Source organism: Thamnophis sirtalis, unplaced genomic scaffold, assembly GCF_051295495.1.
Source record: "Thamnophis sirtalis isolate CommonGarterSnake01/CBP01778 unplaced genomic scaffold, rThaSir2_p1.2 scaffold_4, whole genome shotgun sequence".
Lineage (NCBI taxonomy): Eukaryota > Metazoa > Chordata > Lepidosauria > Squamata > Natricidae > Thamnophis > Thamnophis sirtalis.
This window is the reverse complement of record NW_028261384.1, coordinates 62,131,098-62,148,669: the sequence shown is the minus strand read 5'-3', so window position 1 is coordinate 62,148,669 and position 17,572 is coordinate 62,131,098. Positions and strand designations below refer to the sequence as shown.

Sequence of the window (17,572 nt, the reverse complement as noted above, 5' to 3'; positions counted from 1 at the left end):
AAGAACAGAAAAACGAACTTGAATATGGTCTGGATTGATTACAAAAAGGCATTTGACTCACTGCCACATAGTTGGATCATAAAATGCTTAGAAACAACTGGCATTAGCAAAAATATTACATCCTTTACTGAAAAGGCGATGAAACAATGGAGAACTGAGTTGGCAGTAGGGAATGTGATCTACAGAATGGTTAATATCAAGCGAGGAATTTTACAGGGTGATTCACTTTCACCTCTTCTCTTCATCATCGCAATGATCCCACTATCAGTAATCCTAAAAAAAATGAAATTAGGGTACCAACCAGCCAAAGAAGCTGAAAAAATTTCACATTTACTATATATGGATGATTTGAAACTCTATGGAAAGTCAGAAATAGAAATCCAATCATTGACAAACACAGTCCGAGTATTCAGCACCGATATTTCAATGCAGTTTGGCATGGAAAAATGCGCCACTGTATCCATAAAAAGGGGCAAAATCACTGCATGTGAGGGAATTGAAATGCCCAATGGCCAATTAATTAAATGCAAAGAAAATGAAGCCTACAAATACTTAGGCATTCTGCAGTTGGATAACATCAAGCATGGAGAAGTAAAAACTATTGTCAGGCGAGAGTACACCAACAGAGTTAGGAAAATTTTAAAATCTAAATTGAATGGTGGAAATACAATCAAGGCCATAAATACCTGGGCAATACCAGTTATAAGATACACAGCTGGTATAGTTAACTGGACACAAGCTGATTTGGACCTTTTGGACCGAAAAACCAGGAAACTAATGACAATGCACTACAGTTTACATCCACATGGTGATACTGATAGACTGTATCTGCCCCGAAAATCAGGTGGCAGAGGATTATTACAAGTGAAGCAAACAGTTGAAGAAGAAAAACATGGACTGGCTGATTATTTAAAAGAAAGTCAAGAACATCTATTAATCGAAGTAAAGAACAAAAATCTACTGAAGGCCCAACAGACGAAACAAGAATACAGAAAAGATGTGATAAAATCAAGAATGAAGAGTTGGCAGAACAAAGCACTGCATGGCCAATTTCTGGAAAAAATAAAAGATAAAGTGGACAGTGAACAAACTTGGTTATGGTTAACAACAGGTACATTAAAGAAAGAAACAGAGTCACTAATCCTGGCTGCGCAAGAACAAGCTATCCGCACCAATGCCATTAAGGCCAAAATCGAAAAATCCTCTGATGATGCCAAATGCAGACTTTGCAAAGAAGCTGATGAAACTGTTGATCACATACTCAGCTGCTGTAAACTGATTATAAATTGCGGCACAATTCAGTAGCACAAATGATCCATTGGAATTTGTGCAAAAATTATAATATTAAAACAGCAACAAACTGGTGGGAACATCAGCCTGAAAAAGTCACCGAAAATCAGATGGTCAAGATCTTGTGGGATTTCCGTATACAAACCGACAAAATACTGGTGCATAATACACCAGACATCACACTGGTTGAGAAAAATAAGGTCACAATCATAGACATCGCAATACCAGGTGATAGCAGGGTCGCCGAGAAGGAACATGAAAAAATCGCAAGATACCAGGACTTAAAAATTGAAATTCAACGACTATGGCACAAACCAGCAGTGGTAATTCCAGTGGTAATTGGCACACTGGGTGCTATTCCAAAAGCACTGGAATTACATTTAAAACAGTTAAAAATTGACAAAATCACCATCAGTCAAATGCAAAAAGCCGCACTGCTTGGATCTGCACGCATATTACGAAATACGTTACGACGTCCTAGGCCCCTGGGTGGGGCCCGACTAGTAACCAATGCCAAATCCGGCGAAACAACTGGCCGCTGTGATACAATTGTACAATAATAATAACTGGCCGCTGTGATACAATTGTATAATAATAATAATAATAATAATAATAATAATAATAATAATAATAATAATAATAATAATAATAATAATAATAATAATAGCAGCAGCAGCAGCAGCAACAACAACAGTGCAGCTGTGACCTTGGCTACAGGGAAATATACTTTGAAACTGTGAGAATTGTTAAGTAGTATCTGTTATTGCAACATTGTATTCAACCAGTCGCACCTATTTGCTAGAACCCATTGTTAACTTTCTAAGCAGTTCAGAGAACCAGTTGGAAGAAATCTCCTTTTGTTTTGTTTCCCACTTTAGAGGGCTAATCCTATAAGGAAGGCAGGAAGGAAACATTCTGGTGTTGTTTCTAGCCTAATCTTTATTGCCTGGCTTACAGAAACTGCCTCTTGGTTAACCCTTATTACATTGTAACAGCTAAAAGTTCGTGGCAGTATGGCTAGATTTACTGTTGACTGAGTTTTTCCAGAATTCCCCTCCCCCTTTGCTTGTACTTTTCTGGGGCTTGACTTTCTTAAAGGGAAGGGTTGTTTTAAGCTTTTTACACTGCTGTTGGGAGGAAATACTCCCCTGTTGGCCTTCTTCCAGTCTGGATGCAATCATACAACCATCAGCACTTTGAAGAAATAATTGAATAATGAAACAGAGTTGCTGGAATGAAACAATGGTAAGGAACCAAGATGCAAGGCTTCTTGGCTAGAAAGATTGACATTCAAATGTGAGTTTACCTTTCTGAGTTTTGGTTTAAAATTGGTTTTTGGTGAAGTTTAATTCTGTGCTTGGTGACATTTAATCCTGTGTTTATTGATGGGATAATTTTCCCTATTCAGCTTTATTTGGAAGAGAAAAGGTTAATGGCTGCTCCTGAAAAGAAACTGCATTGAGAAATTTGGCTAGGTCCTGTGTCCTGTGTCTATTTGTTCTTGTAATTGGTTTAACAAGCAACTGCTACTATGTTTGCTACATTCTAGAGCTAATTGCTTTCTTTGTAGTTAAGCTTATCTCAAGTGTTTACACTTGAGCTTGCCTGGGGTGTGAGCTCTGGCAATGAGCCAGACAAGGCTTATGTTTTAGTTTTAGAAGAATTTAAACTATTGTGATTTAATTATCACAAAAATTCAAACAGAATACATTAAATTGTATTGTGTTTGGTATTTTTCCCTGCTTCATGGTTTCTTTTTCTATCTGGGGAGAAAACTGGCCTTTTGGGGTGTACTTCCACAGAGGCAGGATGCAAGCTTGGCACTGATTTGTACTGCCTTTCTGGGGGGGGGGGCATGTGACCTTTCCTTAAATCTGGATGGTTTCCTTAAGATATCTTGTGAGGTGAGACCAATTGTGGTGGACAAACTTGGGAGGGCAGCGGCTTGATCCTGGGTTGGTTCCCTATATAATTTGTTAGTTTGTCTCTTTAGCTTGGCATTTTGTAGTCAAATATGCCCACCCATTTTCTGGACAGCTTAAATGACCTCTCTGGTAAAGGGTTTCACTTCATGAGCAAAAGTTGCTGATAATTATCATTACATTTTAACTATTTCAATTCCTCAAGGTGTTCTGGCATTCTACCTGATTTGTAACTCTGGGTTGCATGTATTTCTAATGTAATGGTTGGTATTTAGAGCAGCTTTTTGCAAGCAAAGAAGCTTTGTGTAATTTTGTACAGATAATCCTTTAAAAAGTGACATGACCGTTTTTCACACTTAAGACTGTTGCAGCATCCCCATGGTCACAAGAGATCGGAAGAGGAGAAATGCCCCTCAATGTGAGTGATGTCAAATTGGCTACACCCACCCAGTCACATGGCCACCCAGCTGGTTATTAGGACAGAGAACCAGTTAAATTATTTGAATCCCGTCACTGGCTTGGATGGCCTCCTGTACCACCCTGGCAGCCAAAATGGGGCATGCCACACACCCCTGTGCCTCATTTTGAACCTGGACAGCCTCCTACAATACCCTGGCAGCCAAAACAGGGCATGCAGCCTGCTGCACTCCCCGCAGCCTGTTTTGGGTATGGACAACCTCCTGCATTACCCTAGCAGCTAAAAAGGGGTGCATGGAGGTTGCCCACACACCCCGAATGAAACCCTGTCCCACAGAGATCAATGCTGCTAGAGTGGGGGGGGGGGAGGAGGAGGAGGAGGAGGAGGAGGAGGAGGAGGAGGAGGAGGAGGAGGAGGAGGAGGAGGAGGAGAATGGTAAGGCTTTGTACCAGCCGGTTGATCAGTCAGGGACCAGGTCAGTCAGGGCTAGCTAGTTGGGGAGGGAGAATGATGGTGGCTTCTGCCACTCCTGCTGTTGCCAACAGCTTGGATGCCTTGGCTGAAGCATGGATCGTACACTCATACACACAGAGAAAGTTTGGAGAGCCCCCCCCCATCTCTTTCTTTTTCTCTCACTGTTGCAGCACTTCAATGGCTGGTTGGCAGGGCGTTCTGGTAAGCCAGTGTAGGCTGTGGGGTGAAGCTCTGCATCCCCACCTTGCTTCATCCTCCACTCCCCACCCCTTCAATTTGTGGTCACCACCCCAGTGTGTTCTCAGCCTCCTGCTAGGTTACAGCAGTGAGCAAGGGGAAGATGTGGCAAAGAATGAAGATTGAAGCAAGGCCAGGGGTGGAGGATGAAGCAAGGGAGGGAGTGTGGAGCTGCCCCACTCCCTCACTTCAGCTTACCTGAGGGCCCTTCAGCCAGGCTAGCCAGGCCAAACTCTCATCCCCACACCCCTCTACCCAGGGCAGCCACATCCCTTCACTTACCTGCTTTCCAGATCCATCCAGATCCAGTTGCTACATGCAGGACAACTAAAGTAGTCTGTGGACTACGGTAAAAAAAATAGTTCAGACCTTCCAACTTATAGACTACCTTAGTTGCCCTGCACACAGTGACAGAGAACTTAGCCTCTGCACATACACAAACGTGGAGATGGTGTGGGCTGGGCCGAAGTGGATCCTTACAGTTTTCAGGATAGTCACGTAGGCCGAATTTGGCCTCATTATGGGTGGGATCGAAACCTGCCTGCCTCTTGCCTTTGAAGGAGAGGAGGAGGAGGAGGGCACCCACTTGGGGAGGGGAGGTAGGACAAGCTGAAGGGTTAATCTCCCCACCGCATAAGGATCGGAGGGCTTGCCTTGGAGCCCACCTCTCCAAGCGCGTGCTCGCTCACTATAGCTGGGTGAGGGGGGCGGCGGGGGCTTTAAGGCAAGCGTCTGAATGCAAGAAATGAATAATCTCCCCAAGCAGCCTCACACACCAGAAGCACCGAGGACGGGCAGCAGCGGCTGGCGTTGGCAGAGCCCCCTGCCTCCGCCCACCCTCACGCGCCAGGATTTTCCTTGTGACATTTTGCCTCCACCCCCCAGCGACCGGAATATTGCGCGTGCACGTGCCATCCACCCCCCTCACCCCAGCTACAGCTGAGGAGAGGGAGGAAAGCCAAGGAGAGCCCCCCTTCCCATGCAAAGCCCCCTTAAAGTAGAGAACAAGCCCGCTCTATGGCGGACAGGCGCACTGGCACTTTAAAGTGCATGCCGGCACTTTAGCTTGTCCCTCGGCCGCCAGCCGGAAACCCCCGGCTAAGCGTTTTGTGGCTGGCTGAAATGCGCGGACATTTCCAGCCACCCACAGGGGGACTAGGAGGGAAGGAGTCGCTCCTCGGGAGTCTATCTAGCCAGCAGCCCCAGGAGACACCCCCCGTCCCCCAGAGAAGAATTGGGGCCACCAAAGCTCCCACACCCACCCACCTTTGGGATGCAAGAGACAGCAAGGCTTGCAGCGAAGGGAATCTGGACCCTGGGAAGGTTGGGGAGGGGTGAAGAGCGAGCCTCCTCCTTCTCCCCCACTCCTCTCTCCTCTGAAGCGCGCCCTCCGAAATAACCCGCCCAACGTAAGCGTGCTCAAGAAGACATGATTGGCTGCTTCCAGATCAGGAGGCGGGAGAATTAGTGCCTCTTTTCCATCTGAACTTCTTTGCCTTTTAACTCTTTCTTAACTTTTAGAAGGCGAAAAATTCCTTATGGAAAAGAGGCCCCGAGTTCTCTTGCCTCCTGCTTTGGTTAACACTAAGCAGACACCAAGCCACTGTGACCTGGAATCTGGTAGCAACTATCTTGGCTTTAATTATTTTAAAAAAATATTTAAATTTCTTTTCTTTTCCTGAGGAGAGTGGTGAGGCTCCGTCTCCCTTGCCTCTAGTGACTGCACGTCCCTGCAGTGAAGTATTAGTGATGATCCTAATGAATAATCTATGCATCTATTTTCTGATCCACAGGTATACAAAGTAATAATAACTAAGATATGGTTGAATAGAAACATTAATATGTACCATATTTTTCAGAGTATAAGACACACCTTTTTCCCTCAAAAAAGAGGCTGAAAATCTGGGTGCATTAATACACTGAATACAGCATTTTTTTGCCCCCTGAAACCCCACACCCTTCATCAAAATGGCCATGCATAGCCTTTAGGAGGCTTTCAAAGTGCTCCTGGGGGCTGTGGAGGACAGAAATGAGCAAAAAACAGGCCATTTCTTGCTCAATTTTGCCCCCCCCCAGCCTCCAGGAGCACTCTATAAGCCTCCTAAAGGCTATGCCTTTTTTTGACAAAAAACATACTCATTTTTGCGAAAAATGGGCTGTTTTTGCTCATTTTGCCCCACCCACCCACCAGGAGCACTCTACAAGCCTCCTAAAAGCTATTCATGCCCTTTTTTGGAAAAAAAAAACCCAGGCCTGTTTTCATGAAAAACTGCCATTTTTGGGAGGTCTGCAGAGTGTTTGGAATGTTTGGAATGTTTATTAACATTTGTAGGCCGCCCTTTTCCCTGAGGGGACTCAGGGCGGCTCACATAAAATCAGGAAGGGGAATACAGACAATGACGTAGACACATATAATAAAAATAATAAGCAACATTCATTCATCATTCGGGAGGGGCGGCTATCTTTGTCCCCAGGCCTGACGGGCTAGCCAGTTCTTAAGGGCTGTGCGGAAGGCCTGGATGGTGGTGAGGGTACGAATCTCCACGGGGAGCTCGTTCCAAAGGGTCGGGGCTACTACTGAGAAGGCCCTCCTCCTTGTAGTTGCCAGCCGACACTGGCTGGCCGATGGAATTCGGAGGAGGCCCAATCTATGAGATCTAATTGGTCGCAGGGAGGTAATTGGCAGAAGGCAGTCTCTCAAGTGCAAAAACTTTTTTTTTAAATTTGCCTCTTCAAAATCTTGGTGCATCTTATTCTCCAAAAAATACAGTACTTGAATGCAATTCTAAATATGAGGAACACTTAACAGAAAGTTGATTCATGCAGTGGCTTAAAACAGTGTCCAATATTAAACATGAATACTGTATGGATATTAAAGCCTTTGATCCACCATAGCAAAAGATGTATGTATGTGCACATGCATTTCTGATTTCACCATCAATGGTGGTAGGAAAAAAGATGAAAGCCATTTGCTTGTAACAGAAACATGAATCAATATAAAACAACCCAAATGTCTTTTAAAAATTACTTTATTGCTTGGTATCAAAAGAAATGACAATAATTAAAGGCCATCGTAAATCGAAACTAATATTAATATTTATCCTATGAGGCAGGAATGAAAGAGAAATTGAACTAAGAGAAGCAGTTAAAACAGGGCAGAATGACAATATATTGCATTGAAATAAACAATAGCATGTACAAATGGTTATATAGTATTATCGGGTCTTTGCATACTAAAATACAATGTAATCATTTGAGGAACCCCCTAATTCTGGTCAGTGGTTTGAAACCAAACAATGATATAAAGCAAGTTAGGTTAATAGTGTTTCTTCTGTACTGCTACAAAGGCAAAAGCTGACTCGAAACTGATTCAACTGGAATCAAAACGATGTTGTTTATATTGGGTGTCAAAACAAAATGTGAAATGACCAAAATTTTGGCTTCTGTCAGAGGCTGTTATCCCAAAGCAGTGATATTTCTGTTAGACTTAATAGAAGTTTTTATACACACATCTGACTTTGTGTTGGCTTATAGCTGATTCTAGCTTTCAGGTGAACTGTCAAACTTTGCTGTTTGAATGTGTGCTCATTTTTCAATGTGTTAATTTATTTTTTCTTTCATCCCATATATTTTTCATCTGTGGATATATGCATTTTTCATTCTGAAGGAAACTGACCACCCACAGGAACAAGCCAATGTTGTGTGTGTATGCATTTACCCTCAAATGTTCACATCCATGTACACACATAAAAAAATGTTATTTTGGCAACAACATCTAATTGGCCTCACTGGGAAAAATGTTATTCATCAGTTGCATAATCAGAATTTACATCTGTGATCTGCATGTTTTTAGATATACATGCTGACCAATTTAACCTATCTAAAAGAAACCTGCAGAGCAGCATGTTTCCCAAATTGATGTCTACATGTTTCACTTAAACTGCCTTTTAATTTTTTTTAAAAAAGGGAAGGCCTCCTCACCCGATAACAGAACTCTGCAACTAAATGCAGTTGGTCTTTGTAGTTGTCTCCTGATTCCCCTAGTCATCTCCAAGACAGCTTGTTTGGGTAGACACAGTGCAAAATGAAGCAAGCAGATATTCCTGGCAAAGCTTTGCTACTGTATTGCAGTTGCTGAGCGGGCAAATTTCAGATGTGTTCTAAGACATCTACTGGGACAAAGCCCTTTTTTTCCCCACTGCATACTTCGATAAATCCGTCATGTTCTTTTTCTGAAGTTATGCAGATCTGAAGATAAACAATGGAGAGAACAGTTAAACATGTCTCACACTCAAACACTACTATTATTATGGAATGCAAATAGCTGCTGCATATAGTAGAGGAGACAACAAGCTGTAAATACATTGAGTTGAACCAGGCTACCCAACTTTGCAGCCCTCTTTTAAATTTCTTTGATGTTTGCAAAGGGTATGAAGATGGAAACTACTGCTTTCTAAATATAAGTATTCAGTTCATGTCCTATCCAAGGTTGTCAAATGGGCAGCCCACAGGCCGGATGCATCATGTGAGGCCCCACCCATCCCAACTCCATGAATTGAAAAATACATTGTGATGGCATACATGATGGCAACATGATGCCACGAGTTTGACACCTGTGTGCTACACACTTTTTATTTATTCATCATATTTATTATACATCATATTTCTTTGTGACAATAAGCCATTTCTTTGATAAAAGCTATTAAGAACAAGCACATTACTGTGGCTGAGATGTTTGCTAAGAGTTGCATAATAAATGAATTAAAAGTAATAGAAATGATGGTTCAGAGAAATTCTAAACATACAATTTTAATTAGTTGTAATCTTACCTGTAAAATTATACACTGCTCAAAAAAATAAAGGGAACACAAAAATAAGACATCCTAGATCTGAATGAATGAAATATTCTTATTAAATACTTTGTTCATTACATAGTTGAATGTGCTGACAACAAAATCACACAAAAATTATCAATGGAAATCAAATTTAGCAACCCATGGAGGTCTGTATTTGGAGTTACACTCAAAATTAAAGTGGACAAAAACACTACAGGCTGATCCAACTTTAATGTAATGTCCTTAAAAGAAGTCAAAATGAGGCTCAGTGTTGTGTGTGGCCTCCACGTGCCTGTATGACCTTCCTGGGCATGCTCCTGGTGAGGTGGCAGATGGTCTCCTCCCATACATGGACTAAAGCATCTTCCAACTCCTGGGCAGTCTGTGGTGCAATGTGGCGTTGGTGGATGGAGCGAGACATGATGTCCCAGATGTGCTCAATTGGATTCAGGTCTGGGGATGGGGCAGGCCAGTCCATAGCATCAATGCCTTCGTCTTGCAGGAACCGCTGATACACTCCAGCCACATGAGGTCTAGCATTGTCTTGCATTAGGAGGAACCCAGGGTCAACTGCACCAGCATATGGTCTCACAAGGGGTCTGAGAATCTCATCTCGGTACATAATGGCAGTCAGGCTATCTCTGGTGAGCACATGGAGAGCTGTGCACCCCCCTAAAGAAATGCCACCCCACACCAGTACTGACCCATTGCCAAACTGGTCTTGCTGGAGGATGTTGCAGGCAGCAGAATGTTCTCCACGGCATCTCCAGACCCTGTCATGTCTGTCACGTGTGCTCAGTGTGGACCTGCTTTCATCTGTGAAGAGCACAGGGCACCAGTGGCGAATTTCCCAATCTTGATGTTCTCTGGCAAATGCCAAACGTCCTGCATGGTGTTGGGCTGTAAGCACAACCCCCACCTGTGGACGTCGGGCCCTCATACCACCCTCATGGAGTCTGTTTCTGAGTGTTTGAGCAGCCACATGTACATTTGTGGCCCACTGGAAGTCATTTTGCAGGGCTCTGGCAGTGCTCCTCCTGTCCCTCCTTGTACAAAGGCAGAAGCAGTGGTCCTGATGCTGGGATATTGCCCTTCTACGGCCTCCTCCACATCTCCTGATGTACTGGCCTGTCTCCTGGTAGCGCCTCCATGCTCTGGACACTACGCTGACAGACACAGCAAACCTTCTTGCCACAGCTCGCATTGATGTGCCATCCTGGATGAGCTGCACTACCTGAGCCACTTGTGTGGGTTGTAGACTCCGTCTCATGCTACCACTAGAGTGAAAGCACTGCCAGCATTCAAAAGTGACCAAACCATCAGCCAGAAAGCATAGGAACTGAGAAGTGGTCTGTGGTCACCACCTGCAGATCCACTCCTTTATTGGGGATGTCTTGCTAACTGCCTATGTTTTCCACCTGTTGTCTATTTGATGTGCACAACAGCATGTGAAATTGATTGTCAATCAGTGTTGATACCTAAGTGGACAGTTTGATTTCACAGATGTGTGATTGACTTAGCATTACATTGTGTTGTTTAAGTGTTCCCTTTATTTTTTTGAGCAGTATATATAATTTGCACAACTCCATGGAATTCATATATCTAATTAAAGCAATGGATTCTTCTTGGTGGCTTGAGATCACTATTACCTTTTCACAAGAGTTAGGGGAATAATATTGCCTTTGATGGTTTATGTATTAGTTTAATCCTATGTTCCTATGAGTTCAGATATGAGTTATGAATAAACACTATAATTTCAGCTGGACATGATCATTTTATATGCAGGTAAAAATTAAAAGCCACATCCCTAACATATCTCATACAATTTTGCAATTGTAAAGAACATTTATTTATTTATTTATTTTTTAATTTGTCAAACAAAAATGAGAACAAGAATAAAAGAAAAATTCAATGACTGTGACAATAGGCATATTAATGCACTTATACATGACCCCTCTCCTGACCATTTAACTATGAAGTAAGATCCATGGAAGTCAATTTGCAACTGAAACTATGAAAATTTGTAGCTGAGACAACTGGATCAGATAGAGCATTCCAGACTTTGACAACTCTATTACAGAAATCATATTTTTACAGGCAAGTTTAGAATGATATACATTAAGTTTGGTACATCTCCTCCACAGTCAACAAACATAACTCAAGCATTTTGACTCAGATATTCATACATATCACCATCATCATATATCCATTTTCATTTGACTGTAATTACTATTTAAAGATATTAATAATAATAATATTCTTAAACAATACATACCCACACCAGTGGGAAAATAAAAAATAAAAAAAACACACAAAAAAGAGAGCAAAAAAAGACAAAAAAAAAAAAAGACAAGGCAGGCAATAAAAAAAAAGAGGGGAAAAAAACGAACACAGGTATATATCATCAAAAAAAAAGTATATCAGCTGGTTACAACATGTTTTGGTGCATCTCTTCCATTATTTCATATTAATTCAAATATCTTAACTCAAATGTTTACCATAGTAACATCATTATACCTCCACTTTTAGTTGACTATAGTTGTTTAAACATCTTTCATCCTTAACTATGCCAAAGAATTAATCCATAGACACATGCTGACATTTCATTACTTGTTTGTAAAATCCTCTATTAACATCAAATCCTCATATCCTATTTTAGCTGAACATCCATACTATTTAATACCAAAGATTCCATCTTCCATACAGTATAATTTATTATCATTCTCCCTTCTTTATATAGTTATATCATATATCATAACATTTTCCCCATATTAGTTAACATTTAACTGTATATATTTTATTTTATAATAGTAATAATTATTATAATTAAAACCCTTTATATATAATCCAAAAATATTTCCAACCTTCCTTTCTCATATCCAATTATTATTTATCATATCAACTCCACATTATATACATTACTATCAATATCAATTATTATTCAGCTATATCTATTACAAATAAGAGTAATTAGATTTAGCTAGTTTTCAATTGTATTCTTCAATCTATCAGCCTATGTCTCTCCAATAGCAAAGTCCTCTTACCATTCTTAAAACAAATTCCCCAAACGTTTTTATAGGCAAGTCCAAACAGAAATATCTTCGCACCTTTTTGCTTAGGATGCCTCTGATGTAATAATGTTGTCCTTCGTATATTCCATTCAATTTGTCCTGAATTTTCAAAGGTGGTGTCAAAAATTCTGCAGATAATGTTTCATAAAGTACAGATTCTTTAATGTTTCTCATTCCTTCTACGCTCTGTCTTTTGAAATAAATTTTCTGTATGGTTCCCCCTCCTCTTTCTGCCTCCGAAGTTTTCTGTGTGGCTCTTCTTCTTTCAAACGTTGCATCTCTTTCTCTTTCTGCCTCCGAAGTAGAACAGACGCCTGGCGTGTCAGCAAGTTGAGAAACTTCCTTTCTGACATTCTTCATTTGAATTTCAGGAGCACTCAAACATTCAACATTCTGACTCTTTCCTTCATATTTTAGTGTTAAAGATAACAAATAGTCCAGTTTTTTCCCAGATATTTTTTCAGATTTTTCATAAGTATCAAACAACTTCTGAAAAACGGAGAAAATCTTTTGGAATGAATTACTTGGAGCAAGTAGAGACGCCATGATGTGACGCAGATGAAATTTAAGGACACGCTGGGAGCTATGCAGTCTTATCTGGTCTTTAACTAACACAGCCAAGCAATAAAAGTGTCAGGTTGTAAGAAGCCAAATTATAATAAATTGGTTTACAGCCCACTTAAGGAGAACTGTGAGGAAGTATTGAAGTAAAGTAAACTTTCCTTTATCCACGTAGACAGCATTCAAAACATTTAAGAAGTAGAGTAACCACCAGCCATAAATCCATTTTAAAAAAGCCGATTCGCCGCTGGATTCTTCTGTTCTTTGGTTTCAATTAGCTTAGATTTTAGTGCGGACTGTCTCTCTTTGAGTAATAAAATCAGCTTACCAGGTGAATCCACTCAAACCATTCTTAGGGGCACCTGCAGTTTCGGTTAGCATGCAGCCAATCCAAAAAGGAATTGGCAAGAGGGGTTAATTCCAACACCCCCCAGAGACTTTGCGATCGTCTCTGAGGTCACTGGATCTCCCCTCACCTTTCACTGTCTTCTATGGGACAGCTAGAGTCCAACGACTCGTCCAAAAATCCTTCGGAATAGAGAAATTTCAGGAATAGCCTGAAACTCCATCTTCTCACTGCTAAGCCCCGCCTTCTTCCATAAAGTGGAGTTTATGATTAGCCTTCTCTCTGGCTCTGCAGCTCTTTGGACTACCCCACTGCTGGTCTAGGCTAGCCATTTGCTGGATGACTTCAGGGGGTTCTGTGACCACCTCAGGTTATGTATGAGGACCTCATTAAGATGGAGACAGCTATCCGATGTCCAAAGATTCTGAAGCAGGGACAGTATTCCTTGCAGGAATACATCAGTGAGTTTAAGCTACTTAGCCAGGATTTGGCTTGGAATGAGGCAACCCTCATGGACACATTTTTTTAAATATTTTTTTTTAATTTTTAATTTAAAACAAATACATCATCCTTCTTTACATGCTATAGAAAGTGTATCAGTTGGTTACAAAAAAAAACTTTCATGCATCTCTTCCACAGTAAACGAACATAGTTCATATTAGCTTAAGTATTTTAACTCAAATATTTATACATGTCACCATCATTATATCTCCATTTTCACTTGACTATAATTGTTTAAACGTCCTTCATCATAAAGTATACCAAAGTTAAATACATAACCACATACTGGCCTTTCAATTACTATTTCTAAAATCCTCCACTAAGACTAAATCCTTATGTCCTGTTCTAGCTAAACATCCATAATATTTAATAACAAAGTTTTCTAATCCCCCTTTCCAAATCACTGTTTAAAGTTTACATCCAGTTTCCTTATATTTACCCATATCTGTATATGCATTATTATTCTTATCCCTCCTTTATTTGACTATATCCTGTATCATAACATTTCCCCCTAATAATCAAAATTTAATTCTATCTAACTTAGTTGTTTTTTTTTTTTATTATTATTATTATTATTATTATTATTATTATTATTATTATTATTATTATTATTATTATTATTATTATACAATTGTATCACAGCGGCCAGTTGTTTCGCCGGATTTGGCATTGGTTACTAGTCGGGCCCCACCCAGGGGCCTAGGACGTCATAACGTATTTTCGTAATATGCATGCAGATCCAAGCAGTGCGGCTTTTTGCATTTGACTGATGGTGATTTTGTCAATTTTTAACTGTTTTAAATGTAATTCCAGTGCTTTTGGAATAGCACCCAGTGTGCCAATTACCACTGGAATTACCACTGCTGGTTTGTGCCATAGTCGTTGAATTTCGATTTTTAAGTCCTGGTATTTTGCGATTTTTTCATGTTCCTTCTCGGCGACCCTGCTATCACCTGGTATTGCGATGTCTATGATTGTAACCTTGTTTTTCTCAACCAGTGTGATGTCTGGTGTATTATGCGCCAGTATTTTGTCGGTTTGTATACGGAAATCCCACAAGATCTTGACCATCTGATTTTCTGTGACTTTTTCAGGCTGATGTTCCCACCAGTTTGTTGCTGTTTTAATATTATAATTTTTGCACAAATTCCAATGGATCATTTGTGCTACTGAATTGTGCTGCAATTTATAATCAGTCTGCAAGATTTTTTTACAGCAGCTGATAATTATCAGCAACTTTTGCTCATGAAGTGAAACCCTTTACCAGAGAGGTCATTTAAGCTGTCCAGAAAATGGGTGGGCATATTTGACTACAAAATGCCAAGCTAAAGAGACAAACTAACAAATTATATAGGGAACCAACCCAGGATCAAGCCGCTGCCCTCCCAAGTTTGTCCACCACAATTGGTCTCACCTCACAAGATATCTTAAGGAAACCATCCAGATTTAAGGAAAGGTCACATGCCCCCCCCCCCAGAAAGGCAGTACAAATCAGTGCCAAGCTTGCATCCTGCCTCTGTGGAAGTACACCCCAAAAGGCCAGTTTTCTCCCCAGATAGAAAAAGAAACCATGAAGCAGGGAAAAATACCAAACACAATACAATTTAATGTATTCTGTTTGAATTTTTGTGATAATTAAATCACAATAGTTTAAATTCTTCTAAAACTAAAACATAAGCCTTGTCTGGCTCATTGCCAGAGCTCACACCCCAGGCAAGCTCAAGTGTAAACACTTGAGATAAGCTTAACTACAAAGAAAGCAATTAGCTCTAGAATGTAGCAAACATAGTAGCAGTTGCTTGTTAAACCAATTACAAGAACAAATAGACACAGGACACAGGACCTAGCCAAATTTCTCAATGCAGTTTCTTTTCAGGAGCAGCCATTAACCTTTTCTCTTCCAAATAAAGCTGAATAGGGAAAATTATCCCATCAATAAACACAGGATTAAATGTCACCAAGCACAGAATTAAACTTCACCAAAAACCAATTTTAAACCAAAACTCAGAAAGGTAAACTCACATTTGAATGTCAATCTTTCTAGCCAAGAAGCCTTGCATCTTGGTTCCTTACCATTGTTTCATTCCAGCAACTCTGTTTCATTATTCAATTATTTCTTCAAAGTGCTGATGGTTGTATGATTGCATCCAGACTGGAAGAAGGCCAACAGGGGAGTATTTCCTCCCAACAGCAGTGTAAAAAGCTTAAAACAACCCTTCCCTTTAAGAAAGTCAAGCCCCAGAAAAGTACAAGCAAAGGGGGAGGGGAATTCTGGAAAAACTCAGTCAACAGTAAATCTAGCCATACTGCCACGAACTTTTAGCTGTTACAATGTAATAAGGGTTAACCAAGAGGCAGTTTCTGTAAGCCAGGCAATAAAGATTAGGCTAGAAACAACACCAGAATGTTTCCTTCCTGCCTTCCTTATAGGATTAGCCCTCTAAAGTGGGAAACAAAACAAAAGGAGATTTCTTCCAACTGGTTCTCTGAACTGCTTAGAAAGTTAACAATGGGTTCTAGCAAATAGGTGCGACTGGTTGAATACAATGTTGCAATAACAGATACTACTTAACAATTCTCACAGTTTCAAAGTATATTTCCCTGTAGCCAAGGTCACAGCTGCACTGTTGTTGTTGCTGCTGCTGCTGCTGCTGCTATTATTATTATTATTATTATTATTATTATTATTATTATTATTATTATTATTATACAATTGTATCACAGCGGCCAGTTATTATTATTGTACAATTGTATCACAGCGGCCAGTTGTTTCGCCGGATTTGGCATTGGTTACTAGTCGGGCCCCACCCAGGGGCCTAGGACGTCGTAACGTATTTCGTAATATGCGTGCAGATCCAAGCAGTGCGGCTTTTTGCATTTGACTGATGGTGATTTTGTCAATTTTTAACTGTTTTAAATGTAATTCCAGTGCTTTTGGAATAGCACCCAGTGTGCCAATTACCACTGGAATTACCACTGCTGGTTTGTGCCATAGTCGTTGAATTTCGATTTTTAAGTCCTGGTATTTTGCGATTTTTTCATGTTCCTTCTCGGCGACCCTGCTATCACCTGGTATTGCGATGTCTATGATTGTAACCTTGTTTTTCTCAACCAGTGTGATGTCTGGTGTATTATGCGCCAGTATTTTGTCGGTTTGTATACGGAAATCCCACAAGATCTTGACCATCTGATTTTCGGTGACTTTTTCAGGCTGATGTTCCCACCAGTTTGTTGCTGTTTTAATATTATAATTTTTGCACAAATTCCAATGGATCATTTGTGCTACTGAATTGTGCTGCAATTTATAATCAGTCTGCAAGATTTTTTTACAGCAGCTGAGTATGTGATCAACAGTTTCATCAGCTTCTTTGCAAAGTCTGCATTTGGCATCATCAGAGGATTTTTCGATTTTGGCCTTAATGGCATTTATGCGGATAGCTTGTTCTTGCGCAGCCAGGATTAGTGACTCTGTTTCTTTCTTTAATGTACCTGTTGTTAACCATAACCAAGTTTGTTCACTGTCCACTTTATCTTTTATTTTTTCCAGAAATTGGCCATGCAGTGCTTTGTTCTGCCAACTCTCCATTCTTGATTTTATCACATCTTTTCTGTATTCTTGTTTCGTCGGTTGGGCCTTCAGTAGATTTTTGTTCTTTACTTCGATCCATGTTTCCAAAACAGAAGAAAGAAAGAAAAAAACTAATAGCCACTGCCACTCTTGCCTTCCAGGCCTCTTTTATTTTTTTATTTTAGATTGACTTGAACACAAGTTCTTTTATGCTCTTCAAAGGGGAACGGTTCTGTTTTTCCCCCTTTCTTTCCCCTGCCAATATAGTTCTGAAAGGCATCTGTGAAAACAATTCCTGCTCTTGGCTCTTTATCAGTTTCTGTAAACAAATCCCAAACCCTTCAGCTAC

At 40.5% G+C, this 17,572-nt stretch overlaps 1 protein-coding gene across 1 annotated transcript in view; it reads right to left on the bottom strand.

Moving 5' to 3' along the window:
* Positions 1–7,627: 7,627 nt before the first annotated feature.
* STAC (SH3 and cysteine rich domain) overlaps positions 7,628–17,572 on the bottom strand; it is a 247,224-nt gene continuing 237,279 nt past the window's right edge. The window contains exon 11 of the mRNA XM_087713018.1: positions 7,628–8,589. Within this exon, the coding sequence (XP_087569144.1) occupies positions 8,491–8,589 (99 nt within the window). The 3' untranslated portion in view covers positions 7,628–8,490. The remainder of the gene's footprint in view (positions 8,590–17,572) is intronic.